The 21587-nt window shown below is 40.4% G+C and overlaps 1 protein-coding gene across 4 annotated transcripts in view; it reads right to left on the bottom strand.

The window, feature by feature from the left end:
• Iqch (IQ motif containing H) overlaps positions 1-21587 on the bottom strand; it is a 192366-nt gene that overhangs the window by 44014 nt on the left and 126765 nt on the right. For all 4 annotated transcript variants that reach the window (XM_052188070.1, XM_052188072.1, XM_052188071.1 and 1 more), the window contains 2 exons: positions 20807-20927; positions 19431-19717 (listed from right to left, as the gene is read on the bottom strand). In XM_052188070.1, coding sequence (XP_052044030.1) covers positions 19431-19717; positions 20807-20927 — 408 coding nt within the window. The remainder of the gene's footprint in view (positions 1-19430; positions 19718-20806; positions 20928-21587) is intronic.

Raw genomic sequence — 21587 nt, 5'->3', positions numbered from 1 at the left:
GGGGCTTTTTTTTTGTAAAGGTTCCTTACTCTGCCTGAACAGATTACAGTGGTTGGTTTAATATCTTTTATATACTTAGAAATTTGTATAGAAACTTAGGTTTAAAAAACAGGCCTATGTTGAGTAGGTCCTCCAGGTCAGCGAGGACTGTGTTATGATGGGCAGATCAGCTTCACAAGAAGGGGGTCTTTTTATTTGTTCATAAGGACTTAGATCCAACAGTACAGTAAATCTTATGTTTAAGAAAGTTGAAAGGAATATACATGTTGCTAAAACATTTCTATTTATGTAAAAGATTCATGTAATTTTATAAAGGATTTTAAGTGCTGTGTTAGACTGTACTAGTAACAGATGTTCAACCACATGTTTATGTTGTTGTTTTACTGAAAAGTCATGTACTACCTGATATTTTATTTTTAAAACATACCAATGCCATCACATTTTAAGTTAACTCAAATTACTTATTACTAGAGAAACATAAATAATTAAAATAACAGAAGGGCTCTTAAAAACTAATACTGCTGATAAAGATAGAAGATTTCGTTAAAGGAGCCCCTTCAGAATTCCAGGCTCGCGTGCCACTTCTTGTTCTTTTTCTGCAAAGACAGATGGTGTCAGTAATTGCCTATATATTTAATTAAGTTAAAAAGCTACATAGGAAGGGCTCGGCAAAACAAAACAAAGCAGGAAACTTTGTGTTATGAGCAAAGAAAGCAAAGGAGCAGACACTAGTAATGTAAGACAGCACTTCCATCCCTGACAGACACTCAGATACCCATATGTACCGGAGTATGGGCTGCACGTTATCCATACAATTAAAAGAATAACAATAAAGCACATGCTAGAAGGAGCGACAGTAGCACTTTGTTACTTTGACCAACTGAAGGAGAATGATCCTACCTATGTGCCCATAATATTTGACCTAACACTTGCGTCACCTCCATTTTGTCTAAACCCCTCTTCCTGGGACTCCTCACCTAACAGGCTGGCTAATCATTGTGAAATTATTATTGGTGTGTGTGTGGGGGGGCAGTACAGCAGCTACTTATAGAAAGTGGTTTGGAAAACTGACTTAGTCATTCTTGTGGTGTCTGTTTTCAATGTTCCCATCCCGTGAATCCACCTTCTGGCTTAATGGCAATATGGTGCTCCCAGCTGTGGTATAGTATATGGGCTGCACATTTAAACTCTTAAAGCTTAAAAATGGCTACCACAACACTGATTTTATTCCATTTCTCTTAGTCATTAACATTTAACGATTACCTTATGTGCTGAGCACAAGGATGGAATATATTAACAAAAATAGGAGATGTGTTTTTCTGGCTTTAAGCTGTTCAACTCAATTCAACTAGCATATTGAGGAAATGCAAGGGAATAGACATTTTCTCTGGTGTGTGTGTGGTGGTGGAAGTGGTGCTTACAAAAGAGTCATTATCAAGCCTGTGCAGCACTACAATGCTTGCTGGGAAAGACCACAGACTTGTAGTCACATAAGCCATGGTAGGAACCTGAATTAGCCACTTCATAGCAATGTGACAAGCATATGGAAAGGTAGCCAGGGTGTCCTCATTTGTAAATTAGGGATACTAATTTACAGTGGTAATTAGAGCACTTACTCTGACCACTGGCACTACACCTCAGCTCCAGGAAACTGGAAGATTAAGCATCAGTTGAAAGGGAAATTAAGGTAGGTTTCCATGTAGACTTGAATTTTGAAGGGAGGGAATTTAAAACTTGTATATTAACAGACAGAAAAAAATGAAAGGCAAGTTGGGATAAAGGCAGACTGTGATAGGTAGGAAGAGAATACATTTGTTGAAAACAGAGTCACTAACTTGTTTTGGAGAGTCCTATGGATGTAGTAAATAAAATCCACAAATAACACTATATTTATTGCAGGAGGGAATAAGTAAGATCTGTGGCAAATTATCCTGTGTATCATCATGTATCGTCATTCCAACTTCATGCTACAGGAAAAATTAAAGTTTGAGTGTTAAGGACAGTTTTGTGGAGCCTATTCGCTCAACAGCAATGCACAAGTTGACTTAAAAACAGGTAGGAGCACCTTGGGCACCAACCCTGCAGCCAGTCCTGTAACACCCAGAGGAAGAGACACTTCCAGGTGCTCTCACACACCCAGGATCACAGGATCAGAGGTGAGGACATAACATCTGTCCCAACACCAACACTGGGTGTAACTGAAACCAGCGGGATCCAGGAACACAGGAACTCTGCTTGACCAGTAGCACGGGTATCTTCTGGTCTGGGCTGGTTTACCTTGGCCTTGAACCCTACATTCAGTCCCATAACCACCCAGAGTGGAGCCATAAAGCTCCACCCTAGGCACTTTAACATGCCCAGGATCCCGGGATCCCAGGACCCCAGGATCCCAGGACCCCGGGATCTCAGGGCCCCAGAGGCAGCTGGATTCTGACGAGTTCTGACACAACCAGGATCACAGGAAGGACAGGCTGCAGCCAGATAAAGGGAGGGCAGGTAGCACTAGAGATAATCAGATGGCAGGAGGAGAACATAAACTACAAAAAACAAGGTAACTTGGCATCATCAGAACCTAATTCTCCCAACACAGCAAGTCCTGGATACACTATCACACCAGAAAAGCAAGATTTGGATCTAAAGTCATTTCTCGTGATAATGATAGAGGACTTTAAGAACAACATAAATAACTCCCTTAAAGAAATACAGGGGAACACAGGTAAACAGATAGAAACCCTTAAAGAGGAAACACAAAAATCCCTTATAGAATTATAGGAAAACACAATCAAACAGGCAAAGGAAATGAACAAAACCATCCAAGATCTAAAAATGGAAATAGAAACAATAAAGAAATCACAAAGGGAGACAATCCTGGAGTTAGAAAACCTAGGAATGAGATCAGGAGCCATAGATGCAAACATCAACAACAGAATACAAGAGATAGAGGAGAGAATCTCCAGGCAGTGGTGGCACACACCTTTAATCCCAGTACTTGGGAGGCAGAGGCAGGAGGATTTCTGAGTTCGAGGAGGCTAGCCTGGTCTACAGAGTAAGTTCCAGGACAGCCAGTGCTATACAGGGAAAACTTGTCTCAAAAAAATAAATAAATAAAAATAAAAAGGAGAGAATTTCAGGTGCAGATGATACCATAAAAAACATTGACACAACAGTCAAAGAAAATTCAAAATGCAAAACGCTCCTAACCCAAAATATCCAGGAAATCTAGGACACAATGAGAAGACCAAACTTTAGAATAATAGGTATAGAAGACAGTGAAGATTCCCAACTTAAAGGGCCAGTAAATATCTTCAACAAAATTATAGAAGAAAACTTCCTTAACCTAATGAAAGAGATGGCCACAAGCCTACAGAACTCCAAATAGACTGGACCAGAATAGAAATTCCTCCTGTCACATAATAGTCAAAACACCAAATGCACTAAACAACGAAATAATATTAAAAGCAATAAGGGAAAAAGGTCAAATAACATATAAAGGCAGACCTATCACAATTATACCAGACTTCTCAACAGAAATTATGAAAGCTAGAAGATCCTGGTCAGATGTCATACAGATCTTTAGGGAACATAAATGCCAACCCAGGCTACTATACCCAGCAAAACTCTCAATTCCCATAGACAGAGAAAACAAGATATTCATGCAAAACCAAATTTACACAATATCTTTCCACAAATCCAGCTCTATAAAGGATATTAGATGGGAAAAACACCAACACAAGGAGGGAAACTACACTCTAGATAAAGCAAGAAGGTAATCTTTCAACAAACCCAAAAGAAGATAGCCACACAAACATAATTCCACTTCTAACAACAAAAATAACAGGAAGTAACAATCACTTTTCTTTAATATTTCTTAACATCAATGGACTCAATTCCCCAATAAAAACACACAGACTAACAGACTGGATACAAAAACAGGACCCAGCATTTTGTTGCATATAGGAAAAGCACCTCAGTGACAAAGACAGACACTACCTCAGAGTAAAAGATTGGAAAACAATTTTCCAAGCAAAGTGTCCCAAGAAACAAGCTGGAGTAGCCATTCTAATATCTAATAAAATAGACTTTCAACCTAAAGTTATCAAAAAAGATAAGGAAGGACACTTCATACTGGTCAAAGGAAGAATCTACCAAGATGAACTCTCAATTCTGAACATCTTTGCTTCAAATGCAACAGCACCCACATTCATAAAAGAAACTTTACTAAAGCTTCAAGCACACATTACACCCCACATGATAACAGTGGGAGACTTCAACACCCTGCTCTCATCAATGAACAGACAGATCATGGAAACAGAAATTAAACGGAGACACAGTGAAACTAACAGAAGTTATGACCCAAATGGATCTAACAAATATAGAATATTTCATCCTAAAGCAAAAGAATATAACTTCTTCTCAGCACTTCATGGTACCTTCTCCAAAACTGACCATATAGTTGGTCACAAATCAGGCCTCAACAGATATAAGAAGATTGAAATAATCCCTTGCATCCTATCAGATCACCACAGACTAAGGCTGGTCTTAAATTCCAACAAAAACATGCATACACATGGAAGCTGAACAACGCTCAATGATAACTTGGTCAAGGAAGAAATAAAGAAATTAAAGACTTTTTAGAATTTAATGAAAATGAAGACACATCATACCAAGACTTATGGGACACAATAAAAGCAGTGGTAAGAGGAAAACTGATAGCTCTAGGTGCCTCCAAAAAGAAAATGGAGAGAGCTTACACTAGCAGCTTGATAGCACACCTGAAAGCTCTAGAACAAAAAGAAGCAAATACATCCAAGAGGAATAGAAGGCAGGAAATAAACAAATTCAGGGCAGAAATCAACCAAATAGAAACAAAAAGAACTATACAAAGAATCAACAAAACCATGAGCTGGTTCTTTGAGAAAATCAACAAGATAGATAAACCCTTAGCCTGACCAGACTAACCAGAGGGCACAGAGACAGGATACAAATTAATAAAATCAGAAATGAAAAGGGAGACATAACCACAGAAACTGTGGATCCTACTACAAAAGCTTATACTCAACAAAATCGGAAAATCTGCATGAAATGGACAATTCTCTAGACACATACCAGGTGCCAAAGTTAAAAGAGGATCAGATAAACAATCTAAATAGTCCCATAACTTCTAAAGAAATAGAAGCAGTCATTAATAGTCTCCAAACCAAAAAAGCCCAGGACCAGATGGGTTTAGTGTAGAATTCTATCAGACTTTCAAAGAAGACCTAATACCAATACTCTTCAGACTATTCCACAGAATAGAAACAGAAAGAACACTACCCAATTCGTTCTATGAAGTCACAATTATGCTTATACGTAAAGCACACAAAGTCCAAACAAAGAAAGAGAACTTCAGACCAATTTCCCTTATGAACATTGATGCAAAAATACTCAGTAAAATTCTTGTCAACTGAATGCAAGGACACATGAAAATGATCATCCACCATGATCAAGTAGGCTTCATCCCAGGGATGCAGGGATGGTTTAATATATGGAAATCCATCAATGTAATCCACTACATAAACTCAAAGGAAAAAAAAAACATGATCATTTCATTAGATGTTGAAAAGCATTTGACAAAATTCAGCATCCCTTCATGTTAAAAGTCTTGGAAAGATCAGGAATTCAAGGCCCATACTTAAACACAGTAAAAGCAATATACAGCAAACCAGTAGCCAATATCAAATTAAATGGAGAGAAACTTGAAGCAATCCCACTAAAATCAGGGATTAGACAAGGCTGCCCACTCTCCCTATCTATTCAGTATAGTACTTGAAGTTCTAGCTAGAGCAATTAGACAACAAAAGCAGGTCAAAGGGATACAAAAGGAAAAAGTCAAAATACCATTATTTGCAGATGATATGATCATATACTTAAGTGACCCCAAAAATTCGACCAGAGAACTCCTAGAGCTGGTAAACAACTTCAGCAAAGTGGCTGGATATAAAATTAACTCAAACAAATCAGTAGCCTTCCTCTACTCAAAGGATAAACAGGCTGAGAAAGAAATTAGGGAAATAACACCCTTCACAATAGTCACAAATAATATTATATATCTTGGTGTGACTCTAACCAAGCAAGTGAAAGATCTGTATGACAAGAACTTCAAGTCTCTGAAGAAAGAAATCAAAGATCTCAGGAGATTGAAAGATCTCCCATGCTCATGGATTGGCAGGATTAATATAGTAAAAATGGCCATCTTGCCGAAAGCAATCTACAGAATCAATGCCATCCCCATCAAAATTCCAAATCAATTTTTCGTAGAGTTAGAAAGAGTAATTCTCAAATTCATTTGGAATAACAAAAAACCCAAGACAGCAAAAACTATTCTCAACAATAAAAGAACATCTGGCGGAATCACCATCCCTGGTATCAAGATGTATTACAGAGCAATTGTGATAAAAACTGTATAGTATTGGCACAGAGAGAGAGGCAGGAATATCAATGGAATAGAACTGAAGACCCAGAAATGAACCCACACACCTACAGTCACTTGATCTTTGACAAAGGAGCTAAAACCATTCAGTGAAAAAAGACAGCATTTTTAACAAATGGTGCTGGTTCAACTGGTGGTCAGCATGTAGAAAAATGCAAATCGATCCATTCTTATCTCCCTGTACAAAGCTCAAGTCCAAGTGGATCAAGGACCTCCAGATAAAACCAGATACACTGAAACTTATAGAGGAGAAAGTGGGGAAGAGCCTCAAACACATGGGCACAGGGGAACATTTCCTGAACAGAACATCAATGGACTAAGCTCTAAGATGAAGAATCAACAAATGGGACTTCATAAAATTACAAAGTTTCTGTAAAGCAAAGGACCCTGTCAATAGGGCAAAATAGCAACCATCAGATTGGGAAAAGATCTTTACCAATCCTACATTCAAAAGAGGGCTAATATCCAATATATACAAAGAATTCAAGAAGTTAGACTCCAGAGAACCAAATAACCCTATTAAAAATTCATGACATTCTTAGGCAAATGGATGGAACTAGAAAATATCATCCTGAGTGAGGTAACCCAATCACAAAAGAACACACATGGTATGCACTCACTGATAAGTGGATATTACCCCAAAACCTCAGGCTACCCAAGATACAATTCACAGACCACATGAAGCTCAAGAAGAAGGAAAACCAAAGTGTGGGTGCTTCAGTTCTTCTGAGAAGGGGAACAAAATACTCACAGGAGTAAATATTGACATAAAGTATAGAGAAGAGACTGAAGGAAAGGTCATCCAGAGACTGTCCCAAATGGGGATTCATCCCAGATACAGTCACCAAACCCCAACACTATTAACACTATTTACACTATTGTGGATGCCAAGAAATGCTTGCTGAAAGGAGCCTGATATGGCTGTCTCCTAAGAGGCCCTATTAGAGCCTTGCAAATACAGATTCTCACAGCCAACCATTGAACTGAGCGTGGGGTCCCCAATAGAGGAGTTAGAGAAAGGACTGAAGGAGCTGAAGGGGTTTGCAACTTCATAGGAAGAACAACAATATCAACCAACCAGATCCCTTGAGCTCCCAGGGACTAAGCCATCAGCCAAGGGATGCACATGGCTCCAGCTGCATATGTAGCACAGGATTGCCTTGTCAGGCATCAATGGGAGGGGAGCCTTGGTCCTATAAAGGCTTGGTAGATGCCCCAGAGTAGGGGAATTGGTGGGGAGGTGGGTGTGGGGTGGGTGGAGGTACACCCTCATAGAAGCAGGGGGAGATCGATTCTCGCCCTTTTGGTTAAGATCAAGTGTAGAATCAGGGGGAGAGAGGACAGGATAGGGGGTTTCCAGGAGTGGGGGAGTGGAGAAAACAGGAAGGGGGATAACATTTAAAATATAAATAAAGAAAATATCCAAATAAAAAAATGGTAAGAGACTAAACAGACCATTTCTAAAGAAGACAGACAAGAGGCCAGTAGACATATGAAAGGTGTTCAACTAATTATCAGTGAAATGCTTATTGGAACTGTGAGATATTCACATCTGTTAGAACAGCTATTGCCATGGTGTGGGTGTGGTCCATTCTTTGCCCTATGTGGCAGCAAACACCTTTAATACCATAACTCAGGAAACAAAGGCAGTTGAATTTCTGTCAGTTCAAGACTAGTGTGGCCTACATAACAAGTTCCAGGAGAGCCAGGGCTCCATAGAGAGATTAGTATATTATTATAACTATAACTACCATAGCCATTAAGGAAAACAGTACAGTGTCTCCTAAAAAGGAAAAAGACTAGGGATAGTGGAGAGATGACACTGTAGTTAAGCAATGACTACTCCTTCAAAGGACCTGGATTCATTGTCAGCACCCACATAGTGGCTTATAACTCTCTGTAACTCTAGTTCCAGGGAACTTCTGATCTGTGGGCACCAGGCACACATGTGGTACACATACATACATGTAGGCAAAACACAAATATAAATTTTTTTAAAAGGTAGAAAAAAACTAATCATAAACTCCCAAATCTTTAGAAATAAATAAAAAGAGAATTGTAGTATGATTTAGCAATTCCATTATGGGATATGTATCCAAAGAAAATGAAGTCACATCTCTATGTTCATAACAGCATCATTCATAATACCCAAGATCTTGAGACAGTTGTTCAACTGGTTAATAGATAAAGATGTTGTGGTATATGATGTAGACATACAAAATGGAGAATTAGCCATTGCAAAGGAGATTCTAACATGTGTGATAACATGAGTGAACCCGAAGGACACAACGGCAAGTGAGATAAGCCAGGCACGGACAGATGAGCATTCACGGGTTTACCTACGTATAGAATCTACAAATGCCTACCAGGGGTCAGGAGGTAGGAGAAAGACTTCCAATTGAACACAACATTAAAAAGTACTGTGTGGTACTGTACGGCACTGTGACTGTAGCTGATAATCCTGTGAGTCTGATGTCTGGCATACAGGAGTGATTTCTCACAGGCAAAGCTGCCATATAAGGTAATGATGAGTGTGTTATCAAATTGGTGATAATCACTTTACAGTGTTCATATACATTAAAATATCACAGTCTGTACCTTAAACACCTCCAATTTTATTTGTTGGCTATACCATAATAATGCTAGAAAGAAAAGAGGACAGCTTTGCAAGGGAGTACTCATTCTACAGAGAGTGAGGTGACAGCTGACGTGGGAAGAGAGCGTCAGCCTTGATTCTGCCTTGTTAGATGGCAAGGGGCACACCCTTGTGCAGGGAACTGTCTGCTCCTTCTTGGCATTAGCAGGAAAACGTCCCTGCCCTCAGTCTCACTGTCCTCCTGAGTACTGCGGAAATGTGCAAGGGCAGTGAGCATGCCCAGATTTCCTCTGCCCTGGAAAGGTTTCTAGAGACAGAAGTGTCTTAGTTCTAAAAAGAAACAAGGCTGTGAGAGGCATTGGGAGAAGCAACTAACACGAACAAGGCCATTGTGGCTTCGGATGTGAAGCATCCCCTCAAAATGTTCATGCTCTCAAATGTGGCGATGTTTTAGGGGGTTCTGGGGACTTCTGGTGGTAGAGTCAGCTGAAGAAGCACCTTGCTGGAGGCACGTTCTTGAGCGCTCAGTCTTTCCCAGGTGTATCTCTCCTCTTGTCCACCAGGAGGTAAAGAAACGTTCTCTGCCTATGAGCCCAGCTTAAGGTTCTGCCCAAGTGAATGGGGCTGAGAAACCCTGGCCTGAGCCCCTAAAACTGGACTCAGGTCTTTCACCCCTTACACTGTTTCTCTTTTAGGTATGCTCCTACGTGGGAGACAGGTAACTGGAACAAGCTCACTGTGGACAGGTCTGCCTGCTACCCCACCGAGATCTGAGGCTAGGCTTGGATTCAAGCTTCCCACACATTAGGGTTTGTAAAGTAAGGAGGTTAAGAAAACATTAAGGCTAAGAACATATGGCGATACCATATGTAAAGTCGGACACTTGCCCACTAATCAGCACTGATGTGATTTCACACTACAAACCTGTCACCAAGTGCTGGTGTCTACTGCTCATCACCATCACCATCATCATCACGTGCTGCAGGTCTCTCTCACTGACAAAGGTACGAACGCTCACAAGGGACAGGCTTTGCTTTACTGTTTCAGGATCCTCTGGGATCTGCTTCCCCTTTACTAGGTATTAAGTTGTGATTAACAGTGTGCCTATTATAGCATTTAGAAACACTGACTAATAGGCACTTCTGTTTATACCAAAGGCCTATTAAATTTTAATTTAGATATACACTATTAACCCTCTTGTATATAAATAAAATACCTTCCCTAAAGAGGGAAAGTAAATCTCAGTGAGCTCCTTTGGTGAATTCCTTATATATCTTCAAAACAAAGATAAGAAGCTCTTGCAAATGATATTACCAGAGGGGGACTGAGAGAGAAGTATTCATTCATTCATTTAATAAATATTTATTCAGCATCTATTATCTGCCAGACAGGGTGCTAGGTGCCGGGCTTACAGAAATGAACAAGAAGGAATTATGATGTTTCTGTAGACCTCCAGTTTTGCATCCTCTGAAATAAATGCATTCATTTTTGATGCTTGTATATCACTTTGAGATGATAATGCTCAGTGAGTTTTTAAAAATAATGCTAATTTGATTCAGATTCCACTTACAGTTAGAGAACCTGCTGAGGGTCTCTGTGACAGTTTTACATGTCCTTATGGCATTTGATTTAGTAACAACAGCACCTTGGATCTATCCGCTCAGCCTCTCAGAACATCCTGTGAGAAGCAGGGCAGGAATTTTCCACTTGTTAATGATAGTTCAAGGCCCAGCAAATTGTCTAAAGTATCATACTAGCTGGAGTGAAGCGAGGCTGAAATAGCATTATAATGAAATACTCTTCAGTGATTTTTCTGTATTTAGAAAACCACAGAAACACTTTTAAGAATAAATGGTTTGATATGCCCATGAAAGGTCCCTGATACATCCTGCATTCAGAGGTGGGACTCAGTATATAATTACAACATGCATGGGTTAAACCATAAGTGGATTACATTTCTCACTGTACTATTGGGAGGTATTAGAACTGTGAAGGATGGAGCCTAGTTGGGGGATGTAGGTGACTTGGGGGTAAGGCTTGAAGGGTGGAGGTTGTCCTCTGTCCCTTGTGCATGACACTTCAGTTTTGTTTCAGGCCCCCAGCAATGGAGCTAGGTAGCCATAGACTAAAGACTCTGAAACTGTAATCTAAAGTAAAATTTCCTCCCCTTACATTCTTTTTCTCATATATCAACAGCAAAAACATATAGTCTCATATACACCAGGAGATCCATTTTTGTCTTCCCTCACAAATTGTACCTTGTGATGAGTCATCTTTTCATATCAACTCTTTTCTTAAAGATTGGATATGGGTCCTATAATCCTTCCTCCCCCTCTTCTGTAGGATTCCCTGAGCTCTGCCTTAATGTTTGGCTGTGGGTCTCTGCATCTGCTCCTATTAATTGCTGAATGAAGTCTCTCTGATGATGGGCCAGAGGAGTCAAGGGCACCGCAAGAACACAGCCCACAGAATCAACTAACCAGGGCACATGGGCGCTCATAGAGCATAAAGTAACAGTCGGGGAGCCTGCACGGGTGTGACCTAGGTCCTCTGCATATGCATAATGGTTGTATAGCTTGGTGGTTGTTTGGGGGGGAGGCGGGAGGACTCCTAACAGTAGAGCAGGGGCTATTTCTGTGTTTCTCTTGCCTGCACTCGGGACCCTTTTCCCTCCCACTGCGTTGCCTCATCCAGCTTTGATATGAGGGTCTGTGCCCAGTCTTGTTATGCTGTGTTTGGTTGATATCCCTGGAATACCTGATCTTTTCTGAAGTGAAATGGAGGAGGCGTAGATCTGGTGGAATAAAGGTCGGAAGAGCGATTGTAGACGACAACTGATGACAACCTCTGGCCTCCACGCACAGGCACACACATAAATGAGCACTTCCCCCACATGTACACACAAGTGAACCCATGCACATACACTTCACAATCAAAGAATTTTATCTACAATCAAAGAATTTTAAAATCTGGGATTTCAATAGACTGTATCTTTGACAGTTTGTTTAAATGTTAAATGAATTCATATTTATATGAGGTAAAACATACTTATAAAACACTGATTATCATCTTTCTCCATATGTGTTGTGCATGGTTTTTACTATTACCCTTTACAACCTCTTCCTACTTAGAACACATTCTTCCTTACACTCCTTCAATCTTAATTATCCTTCAGCTCCCATCCCACCTATTCTGTAAAAACCTCTCTTGATTGCTCCAAACAGAAGGGACCTTGCTCTTATCTGAATGCACACAGCAAGTGTTGTGGCAGTTAAACTGACATTACCTTTTTGATGTCTCTGTTATTGTTCTTTGAAGTTGTCAGTTAAGCCTTTCCTTGTGATTCATTTTGTCAGCTTGTCTCTCCAGCTACATTGTGTACTCCCTGAGGGCAGGCACTTTCCCATCTCTATTATCTCTGCAACTTCTCTAGCACCTGCTATAATGGCACGTGCATAATAGATGCTCAATAAACACTTGTTTCATTAGTGTTCTGCCTAAATGAGTAAGCTCCAAAGAGCTGGAATTCCTAGATGTTCCAAAAGCCCTTCTACTAACAAATAATAATTAGATAGTTAAGCTAAGGGGAATACCATTGTGGTAACTCTCATGGAAGAGTGAACATGCAAGTAACCGTAATGCATTTTCTAGATGATCTAAAAAGTCACAGAAGCACTGTGCATGCCTATGAACCAGAAAGAGTACAGACCAATAGCAAGTGAAACTGGATGATAGCTATAAAGTGGCTGACAGCACACATGGCTTGTTTAGCACTGTTCCATTGATGGGGGACATCAAGAGTAGGCCCTCGGAATGTGTTTGTTCAAAGAGTATGTCCATCTTCCTCAACCCAAATCTTTTGGAAGTATTTGATGTTCTTCCTAGAACTGTCTGCTCCACAATTCTAAGCAGAACCTCTCCCCTCAGTCTCAGGTGAGAGGGCCAGACCCTCAGCAGGGCTACCATGAAACTGTACCTGGAGTGCCATGTGTTCTGCATGCAGTCTCTATAGGCCTGGGATGTCCCCATTTCTAGTACCCTGGAATCTTAGACCTATCACCCTGATGGAAACTGTCTGTATCATGGTCCGTCAGCTCATTTTCCAGGGACCGGTCCTCTTCCTTTTTATTCCCATCCAATGCTGTGTTCTGCCTGACACTCCCAGTTTCATTTATTTATTTATTTAGAAGCAGAATCTTAGTTTTTATCCCAGGCTGGATGTCTGGCATCTATTATTTAAATCCTACATTTCAAGAAACATTCTTCCATTCTCCTTTTTTAGACCCTCATTCTCATCTCCTGTGGTTGTGACAGACTTTTCACCTTCTTATCTACAAGAACACACATGGTATGCACTCAATAATAAGCGGATGCTAGTCCAAAAGCTCAAAATAAGGGAGGCAATGTGTGAAGCAGAGTCTGAAGTAAAGGCCACCCAGAGACTGCTCTACCTGGGGATTCATCCTATAAACAGTCACCAAACCCCAACACTACGACAAGAAGCGTGTACCAAAAGGAGCATGCCATGGCTGTCTCCAGAGGGGCCCTGCCAGAGCCTTACAAATACAGAGGCAGAAGCTAGCAACCAACTATTGGACTGGGCTTGGGGTCCCCAATGGAGGATCTGGAGGGTGGTCTGGAGGAGCTGAAGGGGTTTATAGCCCCATGGGAAGAACAATGACTTCGGACACCCAGACACCCCAAGACTCTCAGGGACTGAACCATCAACCAAGGGGTACACATGGTTCCAGCCAAAACTGTGGCAGAGGAATGCCTTGTTGGGTATCAGTGGGAGGAGTGGTCTTTGGTCAGGTAAAGGCTCAATAGAGGCCCCAACAAAGGGAAACGGACAGAGAGGGGATTGGGGGGGAGGTGGGAGTGTGTCAAGTAGAGGGGCATATACATGGAGGCAGGGGGTGGGAGGAGGGGTAGGGAATCTTTGGGGAGGGGTGCTTTTGGAAGGGGGAAGTTGGGAAAAGTTTTACCATTGGCAATGTAAATGAAGAAGATACTCAATTAAAAAAATTATAGAAGAACGGAGGAGTGGCCCTTTGTTCTGAAAAGACTCAGTGAAGCAGTATAGAGAAAAATCAGAACAGGGAAGTGGGAAGGGTTGGGTGGGAAAACAGGGGGAGGGAAGGGGACTGATGGGACTTTTGGGGAGAGGGGGGTCCAGAAAAGGGGAAATCATTTGAAATGTAAATAAATATATCAATAAATTAAAAAAAAAGGAAAAAAAAGAAAATGCAAACAAAAAAAAATTATAACTGTGGGCTTGTCCTTAGTGCACCCCTTTTATTTATACACTTTTCCTTCGCCCTAGTCCCCTCTGGTTCTATCATGCCAGCATGGTAAATTACAGGTTCCAGCTGGGCTAGCCAGCAAAAATGTGAATGGATGTAGGCACCACAGTTTTCTGCTTCTCCTGTCTATTCTAAAGATACATGTAAACAAATGTGCTTTGAAGACTAGAACACTCTACACAAATCTATGATTATCATTTTTCATATATTTCTCTGATTAGAAATCTAACACATCTTTGTTTACTCTTGAAAATGCAAATGCAGGGACTGGGGTATAGTTTAGCATATAGAACGCTGCAGGTTCAACCCATAGCACCAAAACAAATGAATAAATATAAACACATACATTAATTAAAGCAAAAAGGGAAATGTAGAAAGCATATAAAACAAAATAGCAGCCATTTTCTTTGCTACTTTCCTAGTTCTGTCATAATGAACTGCCATGAGTCTGCTGGTGAAAGGTGGCACAAAGGGACAGACAGCTTAAAGTCAGTAAAGTAGTGTCCCCTCCCTCTCTCACTGCAGCGTTCCTGCCTCCTTAAAAAACAAACCGTGAGTCACTTAAGTAGATTATCATATCATCTGCAAATATTCCGGAGGACCCTGCTATACCACTTCTGGGCATATACCCAGAGGATTCTCCAGCATGTAATAAGGATACATGCTCCGCTATGTTCATAGCAGCCCTATTTATAATAGCCAGAAGCTGGAAAGAACCCAGGTGTCCCTCAATGGAGGAATGGATACAAAATAAATGTGGTATATATACATAATGGAGTACTATTCAGCCATTAGAAACAATGAATTCATGAAATTCTTAGACAAATGGATGGTGCTGGAGAACATCATACTAAGTGAGGTAACCCAGTCTCAAAAGATCAATCAGTATACACTCACTGATAAGTGGATATTAGCCTAGAAACTTGGAATACCCAAGACATAATCCACATATCAAATAATGTCCAAGAAGAAGTAGCCCCTGGTCCTGGAAAGGTTCAGTGCAGCAGTATAGGGGAATACCAGAACAGGGAAGTGAGAAGGGGTGGATGGGGGAACAGGGGGAGGGAAGAGGGCTTATGGGACTTTGGAGGAGTGGGGAGCCAGAAAAGGGGAAATCATTTGAAATGTAAATAAAAATATATCGAATAAAATAAAAAAACAACCTGTGAGTAATTGGTCCCTAGATAATCCAAGAAAACATCCAGTCTCATTGTTGAAGTCATAACTTAGTGGCATCTGCAAAATCCTCCTGCCAGGTGAGGTGTCCTAAGGGAAGGATGACCTCCATCTTCTCATACACAAACAACCACAACCACGTGGTGTTTTACTGTGTAGCTTTAGGATGCTCTTGCTCTGTGTATATGTGTGTATGTACTTCTTTTTATAAAATTGCAACATTGTATATATTGTTTCTGATTTGCTGTCAATCTTCTGCTACTATAGAGCAATGACTTTCACATCTTGTCCAGGCTCCCACCTGAGTTAGCGAAGGCTCTGCATAGCACAGAGCCTTTTAAATATTCTTCAAAAACATGAGTTTTAATATCATCAGAGTATTTACTTCCATTTATATATGATACTTTCTTTAAAACTTTTCTATTATTAAAATTTAGGATATTTGAAATACTGCAATTTTGTGATTAGTATGTCTACATAATTTTTGTAGTTTTTCATAATTTTCCAGAAGTGTATTCTATTAAAATTGGAATTTGCTGTTATAGAAAATGACTACTATGAAAAATATCATTGCAATAAATAATTTTCTGAAATTTCCTTGGAAGTTAAGCAAGCTAACCTGTTCTTTACAACTGAGAAAGTGGAGGGATGGGGGAAATGATAAATCCAGATTAATACAACCGAAAATAACCCTGTATGACTATTTGAATTAAAGTCATACAGAGTGTGACAGAGAGCACACGTAGCACTGGTGGTGGGCGTTGCTGTCTGATTGCGTGGGGCACGTGTGAGCACACGTGAAGCGAGTGAAGGAAGTGGCAGGCATGGCTGGAGACAGAACGCGTTAGGCCAGATGGCTACAGTGAGCAAGTAAAACAGACTGAGGCTGAAGAGACTCAGGTTTCCTACTACTGAGGGAAATATTTATCTTTTTTTTTTTTTTGGTTTTTAAATTTGTTTTTTTTTCAAGACAGGGTTTCTCTGTGTAGCCCTGGCTGTCCTGGAACTCACTCTGTAGACCAAGCTGGCCTCAAACTCAGAAATTCGCCTGCCTCTGCCTCTGAGAGTGCTGGGATTACAGGCGTGCACCACCACTGCCCGGCTTTTATCATTATTTTTAAGCATGGAAAATGAAGTCTATAAAAAATTTTGAGGCATTAGTATATTGTTGAAGATAATTGAAGGAATTCATTGTTTTATATATATATATGTATATATATATGTATATGTATATAGATATATATGTAGATAGGTATATAGATATATGTAGATATATATGCATATGTGTAAGAGAAGACACAAATGACAATTTAGGAGAAAGTATTTGTAACATGTAGATCAAAGAATGAGTTCTTTATATAGTAAGAGATTCTGCAACCAGACAATTCTTGTTATGGCCTGATAACTAAATGGAAATGGGTAGAAGGGCTGACAAACATCATCAGTTATAAATACTGCTTGAAATGAAACAATGTTCATTATCTGCTAAACATGTGAAAGTCAAGAGGCTGAGAACATGTCCATCTCCTTACTGGTATCACAGGAATTCTAGTCAGAACAGTCAGGTGCTGCTTGAGGTGACAACATTTGCAAAATGGCTGGAGAATATGCCTGCATCTGTAAATTATGCACAAAGACTCTTCTTTTGCTAACATCGAGATGGTAACCACTGCGAACTTATTGCAGCACCCACCACCATATATTCAAATATTAATAAGGGATAAACATATTCCATAATATAAAATCAGAGAATGTTTGGTTTGTATAAATCTATTTCATTCATCTAATGATGTTTGAGCACCTCCAAACACCTGACAACACCTTCCTGCATGCACTAGAAGGTGCTCACTCACCCAGTAAATATTTACTGAACGCCTTTGTTGACCAAAGGCAGAAATAGGGAGCTTGTGTCACAGGTGAAGACGTATAATTAGATGAACACATAAACAAGTCTAAATTGCCACTGAGATAAGTGATAGGAAAAGGATGGTAGATAATGATGTGAGAACCCCAAACAGGGAATCTGATATTGCTAGGGAAGTCAGGAAGGGCTTCCCCTAGTAAGTGTGGTCTGTGGTAGAATATTATGAGTAGGAAAAGCGATTAACTCAGAAGAAAAGGCAAAAAGCAAGGGTAGGCGGTGGTCCATGTCTGTAACTTCAGTATCAAGACAGGAGGATGAAGTTTGAAGCCAGCCTGGGGCTACATAATGTGACCCTGACTAGAGTATTTTGGGCCGAGGGCAGCATATTTCTGGTAGAGAGTGGACTAATAAACAAAAGAGACTGAGGGAGGCTGTGTGGGTGGATTAGAGAAAAAAAGATCTGAGATGAGAGAAGACTGGTCAGATGTACAGGCCTGGTGTGGGACATCTCTCCATACGGGTGCTACTCATAGTGTCTGGAGGAGTTCCTTCTCCTGTGTGCATGTCTTCCTATATCAGACTCAGATAAGAGCTGTTGGTGACTGTGCCCATACTTCATCGCTCTCCCACTCCAGGGACCACAGCTTCATCCTTCTTCCTTAGAGTAGATGCTCCTGAAGGCGCAATGTCCTCTGTCCTCAACGCCACCCTTCCCTGATGCACCAGCCTTTCACAATCGGTGTGCTTTCTATTCTTCCTAGGGAAGTTCCTGTATGCCTTTTAGTCTGTCCTTTTCTCCCAGTCTTGTGGGGTTGGGAACAGAATGTAAACCCATTGGAGGCAAATGGAAAATGGTTGTTGAACCAACTGCCCAAAGCAAACTCTTGCTCTGAAACTACCATCTGACTCAAACAGCAACATAAGCTGAACAATGACTATATAAAACACCTACAGTTTATTTACACTATAGTGCTTGATGACAGAGGGTATGGAGAAAGGGAAACTGCAAAGCCACTTCAACCTTCAACCTTCAGCCAGAGGTCCAGACACTCAACATGAAAAACAGATTCATTTAAAAAATGTAAGCCCCTTAAAGTAGTAAATTTAAACATTAAAATTCTAGAGGAAAAGAAAGCATATAGCACAAAAACCCTTAAAATTATTTATAAAAAAATATTTGATACCAGAGATACACATGTCCACTTCAACAATACCACACATATAATCTTGAATAAAAGCATACTATAGAATATACATTATTACATATATAATATATGCTACACATATATCATATATGTACCATAAATATATAATTATAACATCATATATAACATATGTAATCTATAGGATAGTTAAAAACATAGAGCAGAATTATATACTATTTCTGGTGTCTCCATGAACATTAGAAGTGTGAAGATGTATAAAATTATCACACCCTCCTGCCCCAAGTTTAAGGTAGAAGTTCCCACCTATGCACAAGGAGGAGGAGGAGCTACATGTTCAGCAAGAGGTACCCAGGACTGGTGCTGCTGGTATCATTTTATCTTTTAAGACATATGAAACTGATTGCATGGTTACTTAGACATTTTATTTCTGAAATATTTCCCAATATGCTATTTAAATAAAACAATAATCTGAGAATGTTAGTGAACTATTGGCAGGGAAAAAGAACAGATTGCAAGGGCTGTTAACTTGTTTCTGTTTTTTAAGAATGCACTGTAGATAGAGTCAGACCCTGGGCAGTGTGAAATAGCACCAACAGACAGAAAGGAAAGGCCTAAGTAATAGAGCTAGGTTGGGTGAATTTCAGGCATTTAAACTTCTACCTGGCATGACTGATGTAACACTGACCCTGTATTTATAGACAGAGAGCCTGGATTCCTTTAGGTTAGCATGCATGGCACAGATGCAGATTTATAGTTGGCTCATCAGGACACAGGGAGTACTGGATGCTCTCTGATACTGACTGCTACATGGGTGTGCAGGTATTTTAGTGTTGCACATGCCAAAAATTCAACTTACCTGCTGTTCTAAGGTGCTTGGATCAATAAAAGTCACCAGATCTATAGAAAAATAACCAACCACATCTTTCTCTTTACAGATATTTCCAATTTGGAGGCACAAAGAATTGAGAACTTGTGGATCCACTGAGGTCTGAGGCATGGTGGTACCAGAAGAAATAAAGGGGCCATCAGCGTGAAATTGGTCCCCCATTGACAGCACCCTGACTTCTCCATCGGGCTCTATCAGCATGTCTACGGTGAGGTTGGTGACGCTGTCAGCAGGTGGGTATGCTTCAATCACACCACCTGGTTGAGAAACAGTGGAGTAGATGGAAAGACACAGTTAGGGAATGGAATGCTATGGAAGAAAGAAATGTTCTGTGTTTTAGCAAGGGGACTTGGACTCAGATCTCAACCCTTGTCATATCCTGGGAAACTTCGGGCAAGTAGTTCAACCTTGGGCCTTATTTTCCTTATTTATAAAATGGGGGAATAATATCTACCTTGCTAAGCTTTTGTGAAGTTTGAGAAACTGAGTCTATGGTATTTAGCCTGGTACTTGGAACATGGGAGACCTCAATGAACAGTAAGTAGTCAATTATGATTATAATTACAAATATCTTACAAATGCCACACTTAGAACAACTCATTATGTTAATAAAGGATCCAAGGATTATGGTCAAAGCCCTAAGAGGCTTTATATTGCATCCTCCTAGAGAGGGAAAACCTTTGTCTAGATGTAGCCTTGTGTGGCATCTCAGAGGCCTCTGGAACTGCAGATACACCTTATTTGTTGTGTTCATCTCCTCATTTATCACTGACCTCCCAATGCCATTAAAAGTGAGGCTGAGGAAGGAGGAGGAGTGTGAAAGGAATGGAGTTCGATTTTATTCCTAGGCTGTAGAGGAGTCTGCTTTGGAAATGCTACTTTTCTGAGCTATGCCATTCTGTACTCTTAGAAATCAGTAGAGAAAACTAGGTTTAGTAAAGGCCTTTTGTTATCAGTCTGTGATAGAAACTTTCCCATTTCTATTCTTGAACTTTCCCAACAACCATATGCAAGGAAACCAGATCTCTGCGAACTGACTGTTTAAGGTCTTTGATGTAGTTCAGATGAAGGGCCTCTATTCAAGACAAGTCTGGTATGGGAAATGCCCCGCCCCTGACTTCTGCATGGTATGCTAGGTATGCTCTGTTCCTGTTTACTTAGGAGGCTGGTTACACAGTAAATATTTAGGCAGTGCTTGAAAAGAACAAAGTCAGTGGCAGAAGCATTTTCCACACCAACATTGGCTGATATAGAGTATTTGAGTTGGCCCTGGCTTGACTCAGAACTAGAACCTAACTAAGCTTGTGTATACTGGTCCTCAATAGGAACTTTACAGTCTTATTTACCTTGAGTGAGAAACATGTGGAGGAATTTCCTCCATGTCGGGAACCGTTTCTCATTGACTAGCTGTACGTGCTGTGCTAAAATGCCTGCCAGCTCCTCAGAGATCTTCACCAGAGCTGACTCCTGCAGAAACAAATTAAATAGAACCACAAGCAATTTTACTACAGAAATGAAAACTGCTTGTGGAGTGATTAAAAACCAGGCCTCCAACAGGCAAAAAAAATGTGGTTACTGTTTACCCAGAGCCAGAAAGCCATTTTGAGATTGTTCTATTTTTCCAGACATTTTACTTTTCATATTTCAAAGTGATTCCCCCTCCCCAAATTTGATGCTAATTGTGCATATTGTCTCCAAAAGGTACCTTGTGCTGGTCATCAGTAACCCAGGCTTCAGACCTACCACAGCCTGACCTGGAAAGTGTCCTCTGCCTTTCCACTCTGTGAACCTCAATTTCTCATTGTGTAAAATGAGAGTTGAATAGCTTATCCTCAGCTCCTTTAGATGAGAACAGTTTTATTCTACAAATCTTACTGCACTTGAGCCTAGGAGGTACAATCAAGTTGATGAGGTCTTTCTTTGACACTGCCATCTCTTTAATCTGTGACCAGTGTGTTGGTGGATAGCTGCCTCTTACAGCTTTGACAGGAAAGCCTAAACTCTTGGCTGAAACTGTAAAGGTGGGATTTGAAGTGATAGGACAAGTTCTAAAGACAGCAACCTAAACCTCAGGCAACCGAAAATGTCTGTAGATCACAGTGTTACAGGGAGGCTTAGATTTTCTAA

Source organism: Apodemus sylvaticus, chromosome 7 (genome assembly GCF_947179515.1).
Source record: "Apodemus sylvaticus chromosome 7, mApoSyl1.1, whole genome shotgun sequence".
In the NCBI taxonomy this organism is placed as follows: Eukaryota; Metazoa; Chordata; class Mammalia; order Rodentia; family Muridae; genus Apodemus; species Apodemus sylvaticus.
The sequence above is the reverse complement of the archived record's forward strand: the minus strand, read 5'-3'. Positions and strand labels throughout refer to the sequence as shown.